Source organism: Gymnoscopelus braueri, assembly GCF_963280865.1.
Source record: "Gymnoscopelus braueri genome assembly, chromosome: 9".
Lineage (NCBI taxonomy): Eukaryota > Metazoa > Chordata > Actinopteri > Myctophiformes > Myctophidae > Gymnoscopelus > Gymnoscopelus braueri.
Genome location: NC_137610.1, coordinates 1,198,840 through 1,210,846, shown reverse-complemented (window position 1 = coordinate 1,210,846; position 12,007 = coordinate 1,198,840). Strand labels below are relative to the sequence as shown.

General features: G+C 41.5%; 1 protein-coding gene across 2 annotated transcripts in view; it reads right to left on the bottom strand.

The window, feature by feature from the left end:
* The window catches only part of pik3c2g (phosphatidylinositol-4-phosphate 3-kinase catalytic subunit type 2 gamma), a 74,498-nt gene extending 63,268 nt beyond the window's left edge, over nt 1-11,230 (bottom strand). For both annotated transcript variants that reach the window (XM_080436788.1, XM_080436789.1), the window contains exons 1-7: nt 11,190-11,230; nt 8,618-8,798; nt 5,809-6,054; nt 4,835-4,920; nt 4,394-4,554; nt 2,571-2,685; nt 2,248-2,359 (exon numbers count right to left, since the gene is read on the bottom strand). In XM_080436788.1, coding sequence (XP_080292914.1) covers nt 2,248-2,359; nt 2,571-2,685; nt 4,394-4,554; nt 4,835-4,920; nt 5,809-6,054; nt 8,618-8,698 — 801 coding nt within the window. In that variant the 5' untranslated portion in view covers nt 8,699-8,798; nt 11,190-11,230. The remainder of the gene's footprint in view (nt 1-2,247; nt 2,360-2,570; nt 2,686-4,393; nt 4,555-4,834; nt 4,921-5,808; nt 6,055-8,617; nt 8,799-11,189) is intronic.
* Nucleotides 11,231-12,007: the final 777 nt, after the last annotated feature.

The following is a 12,007-nucleotide window of genomic DNA, read 5'->3' as shown; positions in this document are numbered from 1 at the left end:
GTCTGTCTGTCTGTCTGTCTGTCTGTCTGTCTGTCTGTCTGTCTGTCTCTCTCTCTCTCTCTCTCTCTCTCTCTCTCTCTCTCTCACAGTAGAAGCAAGAATGTTTTTACACACACAGTAGAAACAAGAATGTTTCCACACACACACACACACACACACACACACACACACACACACACACACACACACACACACACACACACACACACACACACACACACACACACACACACACACACACACACACACACACAATAACACACACACACACACACACACACACACACACACACACACACACACACACACACACACACACATACACACACACACACACAGAGACAGACAGTAAAAGCAGGAATGTTTCCTTATCGCTGTTAAACAATAATGTCGTCATGGTAAACAGAGCAGAGTGGATCTTTTATAGCCCTGATAACGACGTCAGCTTTGACCTGCACAGACACACCAATAATGTAACACTGTTTCTCAACCTAGGGCCCTGGGACCAACGGGGGTCCAAACGGAGCGTAGCAGAGTCCGCCTGGGGAATCAGAAAGTCCCAGGTTCGATTCCTGGCCCCCAGCAATGTGTCGAGGTGTCCCTGCGCAAGATAACTAAGCTCTTAACTGCTCCCCCCACTGTGCTCACTTGAGAAGCACTCAGCTGGGTGAAGCCCCCTCAAATAGGTCTAATTGTTTGTTATTATTTGTATTATTATGGGTCTATAACAGTGTTCTCAACCAGTGGTCCGGGGACCACCAATGGTCCTTGAGGGGGTTTCAGGGGGTCCCCAGCAGAAGGTGTTAATACATTTAATACCCTTTATCCATATTGTATAATTATGGCTATTCAAAAATAGCAGATATACAAGCTTGTATATCTGCAATTTTTGAACATTTTCAAAAAATCTTGAAAGTGTTTGACGAATTTAGATTCTTTTTTAACACAAATCTTCTCTTCTGGGGGTCCCTTGTACAAAATATTTTCAGATGGCAGTCTGTGGGCCAAATGTATATCAATTTAGGTCCTTGGCATGAAAAAGGTTGAAAACCACTGGTCTGTAACTCTGAGTGTCTGTAACTCGCAGAGTTTAACGGTGATGATTTTACAGTGTACATTGGGGTCCCAGAGATGAAAATAACATAAAATAAAATAAAAGTATCAAATAGGGGTCCGCAGTCTAATGCAGTGGTTCTCAAAGTGGGGTCTGGGGACCCCCAGGGGTCCTTGAGGGAGTTCCAGGTGGTCCCCCGCTAATTGATAGATAGTGAGGTAACAAATGGACCCTTATGGGTCTGTAACTCAGAGAGTGTACAAATGGAACCAAATGGACCGTTAGGGTCCATTTGGTTCCATTTGTACACTCTCAGAGTTAAATTAACATTGATTTTACATTATAAATTAGGGTCCCAGTGATAGAAATGCCATTGGGGGTCCGTATAGCCTAATGCACGTCAGACTGTGGGGTCCTTGAAATTAAAAGGGCTGCAAATCACTAGCCTGGTAAAGCCCCTCCCTCCGGAAATCTCATTTCCATTTGATTTCAGGAAGGAGTCTGGCATGAGAACCTGTGTTTTTGGCTGTGGGCTGGAGTTGGGCGGTGGTAATACCGTTGACTGACAACCCCTTCAGCCAATCAGCAGTTGTTCCCCTTCAGCCGTTCGTTTTTACCACAACCAGAGCCAACGTGACGCAACAGGACTTTTGAAAGGGCCATGCCGAAAATAGGTTGCCTTATTCGGATACATGTGTGTCACTGCCTGCCCCTGCCGGTTCTCTGAATTTTTATTTTTAAATAGGCTCTGTCATGATTAATTGACCACATATATGAAGTTAAACAACTAAATTATATCCGAACAATATCTTAAAAGTAAATTCCGTGCCTCAAAAAAGAAGTTTGAGAGCGTTTTGAAGTTTTAAAAGAGACGAAAACAGCGCACAGAAAACAATGGCTGCCGTTCCATTTTGGTCGGCTGCACTCGGATCCATTCGGGTTCTCTTTTCAAATAATTGTAGTGCAGTAAAAGTACAATATTTGTGTCTGATATGTAGTGGAGTAGAAGTAAAAGTACTGAAAATTGGAAATATTCCAGTAAAGTAAAAAACACCTCAAAATTGTACAGTACAGTACTTGAGTAAATGTACTTAGTTACTTTACACCACTGCGTAGGAAGGAGCCTGTGGGAGAGAGTGTTGCTGGTGAATGATCAACATACTCGGTTTGAAATTACATCATCAGTGACTTACGTCTCTGTGGAGTGTGTGTCGGAGCTGGTCCGTGTGCAGCAGGCGAACGGGGACGTCCATCTTGAACTTGTGGTACATTTGAACGCTCTCGTGCAAGCCCAGCAGTTCATCACTGTAAATAAACAAAAACCCAGCAGTTCATCATTGCAAATAAACACAAACCCAGCAGTTCATCACTGTAAATAAACACAAACCCAGCAGTTCATCACTGCAAATAAACAAAAACCTAGCAGAATCTAGGTTCTAGGTTCTACTATACTTGTAGACACACACACACACACACACACACACACACACACACAAACACACGAAAAAACACTTACTTTTGCAGGAACTCCTCGGAGTCACACAGTTTGAGGACATAGCGCCCACTAGTGGCCACATCCATGTCCAACAGACGGAGTATGGTCTCGATCAGGCTCCGCACCGTCCGGTTCACTAGGAGGTCAAAAAGTTTAAAGGTCACAGGTGACTCACTCAGGCTTTGAGTTCAGAGTTGAGTGAGGAGAGGCCAAATATCATAAATAAAAAAATCAATGAATCAATGAATCAATGAATCAATCAATCAATCAATGAATCAATCAATGAATCAATGAATGAATCAATCAATCAATCAATCAATCAATCAATCAATCAATCAATCAATCAATTAATCGATCAATCAATCAATCAATCAATCAATCAATCAACCAACCAACCAATCAATCAACCAATAAATATATAAAATAAATAAATAAATAAGTCAGAAGACTACTGTCTCTTTGTCTCTGAGGTCAGAGTTCAACAACACTATCTAGCAGTGGTGTAAAGTGACTATGCAAGGGATAATGCATGGGGAGGTAGTCATTATTGAAATTTAAAGCCCGACAGGGTGATAATGCACCGAGGCGGAGCCGAGGTGCATTATCACCCTGAAGGGACAGCCATGTAAACAAACAACCAAAAATTGGTTGTTTGTTTACATGGCTGTCATGTTGGATAAAGTATAAAACCAAGCAGCGCAGGTTGGCACAGGCAGGTGTTCTGAGTCTCTGATTACACAGCGGTCCGTTATAGAGCTCATCGGTCATTATCAAGAAATAATGACCGATGACTGACCAATCAGAATCGAGCATTCAACCAAGCCGTGTAATAAGTACATGTAATCAAGTACTGTACTTAAGTATAATTTTGAGGTACTTTTACTTTAATGGATAATTTCCAATGTTCAATACTTTTACTTCTACTCCACTACATCTCAGAGGCAAATATTGTACTTTTACGCCACTACAATTATTTGAAATCTTTAGTTACTAGTTACTTTGCAGATATAAATATATTACATTATAAAACATACATTAACCACTTTAGCCCTATTTCATACCTAGGCTATTTGAAAATAGCCGATCTACAAGCTCACAACGCGTCGCATCGCGACACGTTGTGAGCTTATAGATCTGCTATTTTCAAACATTTGAGTACTTTTACTTTTGGTTCTATCACAGCCCCTTTGGCCTGGCCTGCAGGGCCTGTGTTGTCTGTGTATAGACGAATCCACAGACGCGCTGCCTGTAGGCGGCCATTGCTGCGGTGTCGCGGTGCCTAACGTTGACACCGCAGCAATGGCTGCGCGCAGGGCAGCGCTCCGTGGACTTGTGTATAGTGTACTCCCCTGTGTGTGTGTGTTTCTCCCTCAGATCCTATAGGCGTCGGCCAACTTGGGTGCACCCCAATTAGGTGCATTGGGAGCACCTGATCAATGCTCCCTGGAGCCCTATAAAAGAGTGGGTGCCAGCCTTTCCATGTGTCCCTCTCCAGATGACAGCAACCTTTTGTTTGTTTGCCTAATGAGTTTACTCACTCTACAACACCCAACACTACATTTATCACACATCCATACATTGCTGACATTAATGATTACTGAATTACACACCTCACACCTTATTGTAAGCATTATTTCAGTTATTTGTTATTAAATTATTGTTACTTTTAAGCACTACCACTGTGTCCTCCTCAATTTGTCATGGCCCCACGGGCCGGGTTGTGACAGTACTTTAAGTACATTTTGATACCAATACTTTTATTCAAATACGTGTGTGTGTGTGTGTGTGTGTGTGTGTGTGCGTGCGTGCGAGTGTGTGTCTCTCTCTCTCTCTCTCTCTCTCACAGGGTGTGGGGATAGGGATCTGGGGTTGTGTGTCCCAGTCGGTCGCTACGGTGACGGTGGCCTGGGCTCTCTGCAGCAACGCAGGGTGGATGGACAGGATCCGACTCCGCACCACGCCCGAGTTATTACACCTGTCTGTGTGTGGGAGACTGGAGACCAGCCTGACACAGACGCACACACACACACACAAAATAATTGTGAACGTGAAAATTTAACTATCAGACAGGCAGACAGACATAGAGCAGGCAGGCAGACAGACAGACAGACAGACAGACAGAGAGAAAGACAGAGAGACACACACAATAATTGTGAACGTGAGAAAATTAAACTCTTATTAAACTCAGACAGACAGACAGACAGACAGACAGGCAGGCAGGCAGGCAGGCAGGCAGGCAGGCAGGCAGGCAGGCAGGCAGGCAGACAGGCAGACAGTACCACTACCTGGAGGTCAAGGTGCACAGGGAGGTCAGGTCTTTGGTGCTGCCCTGAGGAGCATCGGTCAGGGCGATGCTCCATGCGTCATCATCCTGTCAATCAAACCTGTACTGTTAATAATTGTGTTAAAGGAGTAGTTCACCCCCCCAAAAAAACGTATTTTCTATCAATTACACACCCCATGAAGCATCGAATTCATGATGAAGATGTGACTCAAAGAGTCTCCTACCGGATACATTAGTATCAATTGTCTAAGTAATCCTGGGCGCTACACTCCCCCTGCTAGCCTAGGGAGCCCAGAGCCGAACTCATGTCTCCTTCAATGCATGAGAGCCAACTAGCCTTCTTGTCACCTGACAGGGGGGAGTTTCCCCGGTAGGACGTAGCGCGTGGAATACGTTATTCCAACCAGTTCCTTTCCCCTCCATCAGGCGCCCGGCTGACCAGGGGGAGGCGGTATAGAGACCAGGATTACTGCATGTTTTGTGAGGGTACCCTAGCTAAAACTAAGCTATGATGACTAAAACTATGACTAAATATGTCGACAATTTCGTCAACAAATAAAAACTAGACTAAAATGTTCGACTAGTGGAGAAGAGATCCAGTAGAACTAAAAGACAAGTCATTTTATGTTTGGTTGCACTGAATGCACTCGGGTGTTCAACTCTGAAAATAGCAGATCTACAAGCTTACAACGCGTCGCAGCGCGTGTGTTGTGTGTATGTATTTAGCCGCGGACCCCCATCTTAAAATATATTTTTCCAGGGACCCCCAGAAGCAAAGATTTGAGTTACAAATGTTTGCTTTAAAAATGTATACATACATATTCAAAGATTTGTTCAGTGTTCACGATTTTAATTTTAATTCCAAACTATAAAATATGGTAAAGGGGTTAAAATGATGGTGACACTATATTAACAAACCCCACTTTGAGAACCAATGCCCCCATGCGACCGTGTAAAACGTCTCTTTTCGCTCACCTGACCGTCGTACTCGGTGTTGGTTCGGTTCAGTTTGATCCCCGGCACCGTGAGGTCACAGCTGAACCTCTTCTGGGAGATGAGGGGGGGGCGCGCCCGGGGCGGGATGGGAGGGGGGAGGGTGCCCGAGCGGTTGGGTTGCTGCTGCTGGGCCCCGTCGGGCTGCTGCTGGGTCTGCTGCTGCTGTCGGTTCAAATCCCCCGCCGTGCCGACCGACTCGTACGCACCCTCGTCTTCACAAAACACCTTCGGGGTGGAAAGTGCATTTACTTACAAGTACTGCACTAGGGCTGTTAACATTCCTCAGATATGAAATTCGAATATTGGTCTTAAGTATTGGCTAATATTCTAATATATTGAAATATTATTATTATTAATATTATTATTATGCTTTTTTATGTTTATTTGGCAGGGACAATACAAAAAACAATGTATCAAGTGCTCGGATCCCCAAAAAATTATATTTTGTTTGTTTTACTTGATACATTGTTTTTTGTATTGTCCCTGTCAAATAATAATTCCAAAAAAGAACGAAAAAAAAACATGTATTTTTATATTCCCCATATTCAAGGAATATTCAAATATCGAATATTAATTTACCAGCCCTATATTGTACTCCAGGGAGTTTTCAGCGTTTTTCAGGCCAAGGAACCCTTAGCTGAGAGGGAGAGATGAAGCAGGGACCCCCCACTACATATTGTATAAAATTGTGTTGCAGATTCAACTTTTTTCATATAGCTTCATAGACTTGTTTGACGGCACTATCATCAGTAGTACGTTGGATTCATATTAAAGGTAGGGTAAGTTAAATAGCTCTATATTGTGATAGTAATCATAGAGTGTTTGTTCAGTAACAGTGTTAAATAGCTCTATATTGTGATAGTAATCATTGTTATAGAGAGTTTGTTCAGTAACAGTGTTAAATAGCTCTATATTGTGATAGTAATCATTGCTATAGAGTGTTTGTTCAATAAACAAAAAATCCATTTTCAGGTAGGTGACACATGTTTAGCCAATCAGGAGAGAGTACCCATTTATCAGCTCCAATTTTATCTTCTCATTTATTAGTGTCTTCACTTCCAATTTCACTTATCTAATCTGTATCTTGACTCAGTTCTCTATCCTGATTGGATACAATTACATGAAAATGCATTTTCTGTTTAATAAAGAGCTGGAGAGACATGGAGACACAAACACTCTAGTCTATAGCAATGAGTACTATCAGAATATAGAGCTATTTAACACTTATTTTAACCAAAGAAAATCACTTACCCTAACTTGAATGTGTATTTTCAGACATTTAACCACTTAGATAGATCTGCTATTTTCGGACAATGTACAGTAACCCTCAGAATAGGCAGGGTTGAAGTGGTTAATGTAAAAAAGAAGTTCCTATCACACAAAGATTTGGTGGCCCCCCCGTAGTAACTATGAGGACCCCCTGTTGAAGATCCCTGCTGTACTCAAAGGGATATTTCACTATCAAACATGCTTGGGGTCATTATAATGTCTACTGGCTTTTGTGTTTCACCCCAGACAGAAATTGCTTGATTCAGTATTTAGACATTTGAGATTCATTTTATCCATTGTAACTTCAAACTCCATTTTAACCGTTGTAGATTCATTGAAAACACATGTCCTCGGTTCTGGTGACGGATTTTTTTTTAATAAAATGTTATTATTATTGTCTCCGCCAAGCCGAAAGGCATGGCGAGAGAGTATGTTTTGCACCCTGTCTGTCCGTCCGTCCGTCCGTCCTTCTGTCTGTGAACAGCTAATCTCCGGCACCGTTGGCTTACTTAAATTCAACTTAAAATCTGTTGTTGAGACAGATGCTAGGTTCGTTGTTTACCTGCTATCCCATCAAATCAATTATAAAGAATATTATGTAGATAGCATGTCTTTTTTTTTGGGGGGGGGGCTTTTATGCCTTTATTGATAGTACAGTAGACTGTCAGGAAATGGGGAGAGAGATGGGGAGTGACAACCTGCGACATGCTGTCAGGCTGGCATTGCAGCCTAGGGTGCCCGGACCTGGGCCTGTAGATAACAAGTTGTTCAGACCAATGCTAGGTTCATTGTTTACCTGGTTTCCTATAGTTTCAGTGTACAGCTTATTATTCATATAGTGTATTGTTTAGACTGATGCTAGGTACTGTACATTTATATTATGTACAGTATGTGTTTGCCTTTCTTATTGTATGCAGTGGTGTAAAGTCACTAAGTACGTGTACTCAAGTACTGTACTTACATATCATTTTGACATATACTTTTACTTCTACACCACTACGTTTCAGAGGCAAATATTGTACTTTTACTCCACTACAATTATTTGAAAACTTTAGTAACTAGTTACTTTGCAGATTTTGATTATTATTACAAAACATACACTACCCACTTCAGCTCCATTTACATTTTGACCATTTGAAAGTAGCAGATCTACAAGCTCATAATGTGTTGCATCGTGACGCATTGTGAGCTTGTGGATCTGCTATTTTCAAAGGATCTTTATGAATTTTATACATTTGAAAACTTGTGAAACGGGACATTCTGCGTGACGAGTACTTTTACTTTTGACACTTTAAATACATTTTGATACCAAATCTTTTGCACTTGTACTCAAGTCAAGTATTACAACATTGCAGTATTGATACTTCTACTTAAGCAAAACATGTGAGTACTTTTTCCACCACCGATCGTAAGTCACTCTGGATAAGGAGTGTCTGCTAAAATGCCTACATTGTAAACCGTAGTACGTTTTACTTAAGTAAAGATATCAGAGTATACTTTTCGTCCAGCACGTACTGACCTCCAGGTAATCGTGGAGGAAGCTGCGTCTGGCCGGGCGGCCCAGCGTCCGGTCGTAATGTCCACCGGGCGGGTCCATCATGACATGTCAGGGGATGACAGGAAGGGGTTCAAAATTCCAGGATCCGTTGTTTTCTCTCACAGTCAGATCCCGGCTCAGTCCATCAGGTGGTGTGTTAGGCCTATAAACTCATTTTTTTTAAAGCAGTGAGAAAATGTCTGGTGTTAAAGTAGTGTTTTCAGTCAGCCTGCTCTCGCTCTGCCCGTCTCGCACATTCTCTGACCATGAAGGCTAGGAGTTCAGTTGGTCTAATTATTAACAGCTTTTCAAAAAGGTAACAGGGCGTGTATGTGTGTGTCTCTCTCACTCTCTCTGTGTGTGTGTGTGTGTGTGTGTGTGTGTGTGTGTGTGTGTGTGTGTGTGTGTGTGTGTGTGTGTGTGTGTGTGTGTGTGTGTGTGTGTGTGTGTGTGTGTGTGTGTGTGTGTGTGTGTGTGTGGGGGGGGGGGGGGGGGGGGTAGAAGTATCAATACTGCAATGTAGAAGTAGGCCTACTCTGTTACAAGTAAAAGTCCGGAATTAAAAATTTACTTGAGTAAAAGTACAAAAGTATTGGTATCAAAATGTACTTAAAGTACCAAAAGTAAAAGTACTAAAATGTTTGCGACTCGTTGTGAGCTTGTAGATCGGCTATTTTCGAATGGCCTAGGTATAGAATAGGGCTAAAGTGGTTAATGTATGTTTAAGAATGCGATATAAATATATATCTGCAAAGTAACTAGTAGCCTAACTAAAGTTTTCAAATAATTGTAGTGGAGTAAAAGTACAATATTTGCCTCTGAGATGTAGTGGAGTAGAAGTAAAAGTGTAGACAATTGGAAATACTGTGTGTGTCTGCGTGCGTGCGTGCGTGCGTGCGTGCGTGCGTGCGTGCGTGCGTGCGTGCGTGCGTGCGTGCGTGCGTGCGTGCGTGAGACACACAGAGAGGGAGTGTGTGTGTGTGTGTGTGTGTGTGTGTGTGTGTGTGTGTGTGTGTGTGTGTGAGACCATAACTATGACCATAACACGAACCCTGTTTTCAGTGTAAACATTAAACACAGAACAACAATAATAATAAATGTCAAAGCTTTCATTTAAACCCTCACATACATTATGCTTATGGATCAAAGCAACAATAAAATCATCATCTATCATACAGTATGCCATGTATGAACATTTACCTAGACTATGGAATAGAATGCAGTAGAAATACTTTGTTAATCCCCAGCGGTAGGGGGAAAAAAAGATTAGCTTCAGGCTACTTGTCCATACACAGACTGAATACCAATGGTGTGAAGTAGCTAAGTGCATTTACTCAGGTACTGTACTTAAGTACAATTTTGAGGTATTTTTAATTTAATAGAGTATTTCCAATGTTCTATACTTTTACCTCTACTCCACTACATCTCAGATCCAAATATTGTACTTTTACTCCACTACAAGTATTTGAAAACTTTAGTTACTAGTTAATTTGCATATTTTGATTATTATTACAAGACATATTAACCACTTAAGCACTTTATACTTTGGCTATTTAAAATAGCCGATCTTAAAGCTCACAACGTGTCGCAAGCTTGTAGATCTGCTATTTTCAAAAGATTTCTATACATTTTGAAAACTTGTGAAATGGGACATAGGCTACTGCATAATGAGTACTTTTACTTTTTGTAATTCTTGAGTATTTCTGCATTGCTGTATTGATACTTTTACATAAGTAAAAAAAAAACTTGAGTACTTTTCCAACACAGAGATTCGACACAGAGATTCGAACCAAAAAAATAATAAGCATCTATACCTTCCACTGAGACAAGACCGAATACCCCGCTTGCCCAAGGGGAAAGATAATAATAATAATAATGTGTTTACATAAGCTTCAGGCAGGGCTACTTGTCCACACACACAAGAATACAGATTTTAACCCATTAAAACAAGGAAAGCATCTGTGTCATTTTAGATTTCATTTGTTGGCTATTCAAAAATAGCAGATGTACAAGCTCGCAGCGCGTCACTTCGTGCCGCGCTGCGAGCTTGTACATCTGCTTATTTTCGTTTTTTTTTTTTGAATAAAGTCTTGAAAGTGTTGAATAATTTTGAATTACGAGAAAGTTTGAGAGCTACTTATTTAGCAGGCGTTTTGTAGAATCTGCCTCAGGTCTTCATGGGTTTAAATCAGTGGTTCTCAACCAGTGGTCCGGGGACCACCAGTGGTCCTTGGTGGGGGTACCAGGGGGTCCCCAGCGAACCACTTAGCTTTGGCCATACAAAAATAGCAGATCTACAAGAGAGCTTGTAGATCTGCAATTTTTGAAAAATCTCGAATATGTGTGCATATCTTTGGATACGTATTTTTTTTTAAGCGAACATTTTTTACTAAAATCTTCGCTTCTAGCGGTCCCTGGCACAAAACATTTTTAGATGGGGGTCCCGGGCCAAATGTATATCAATTTAGGGGTCCTTGGCATGGAAAAGTTTGAAAACCACTGGTTTAAATGAAGGCTTTTTTTCCATTCAGAGGTAAAGTAAATATGAACTCACCGTGCAGGCAGGCTGTGCTTGATGTCGTGTCCTCAACACTGACTGAACCACAATGACGCTGGAAACCTGTTAGACCTGAAATATAGGACTTTCCCATCATCCTCTCTGTCTGTCTGTCTGTCTGTCTGTCTGTCTGTCTGTCTGTCTGTCTGTCTGTCTGTCTGTCTGTCTGTCTGGTGAAGTAATTAAGGACATTGAGGTATTTTTTACTTTACTGAAGTATTTCCAATTTTCAGTACTTTTACTTCTACTCCACTACATCTCAGAGGCAAATATTATACTTTTACTTGTTTTTACTCATTGAATCTTGAATCAGGATTGTAATGGTAATTTGTGCAATGCAATGTCCATTTTCCATTGTCATTAGCATGTATGTAGGGGAATAATCAAACTGTTTCCCATTCATTATTTGCAGGTTTAGTTTATAGTTGTATTGAGTCAGTTGAATACAGATGAATAGATGTACCAGTTGTTACAAAGTCATTACCTCCACCCGTGTCCATCTCATTACTACACCTGTGACCCTACAGTATACAACCTGTGCAATGCTGCCACCAAGTGTTCAACACTAATAATGCAATGTGATCTTTAAGTCCGGGGACCCCCAGGGGTCCTTGAGGGTGTTCCAGGGGGTCCCCGGCAAAGTGTGTTAATGGAGCATCACAATAATTTTAACCCCTTCATCCATATTTTATACGCTAATAATTGGCTATTCATTGTACATCTGCTATTTTTGAACATGTATTGAAAGTGTTTGAAACATTTAGCATTTTTTAACACACATCTTCTGTTATGGGGGTCCCTGGCCCAAAGCATTT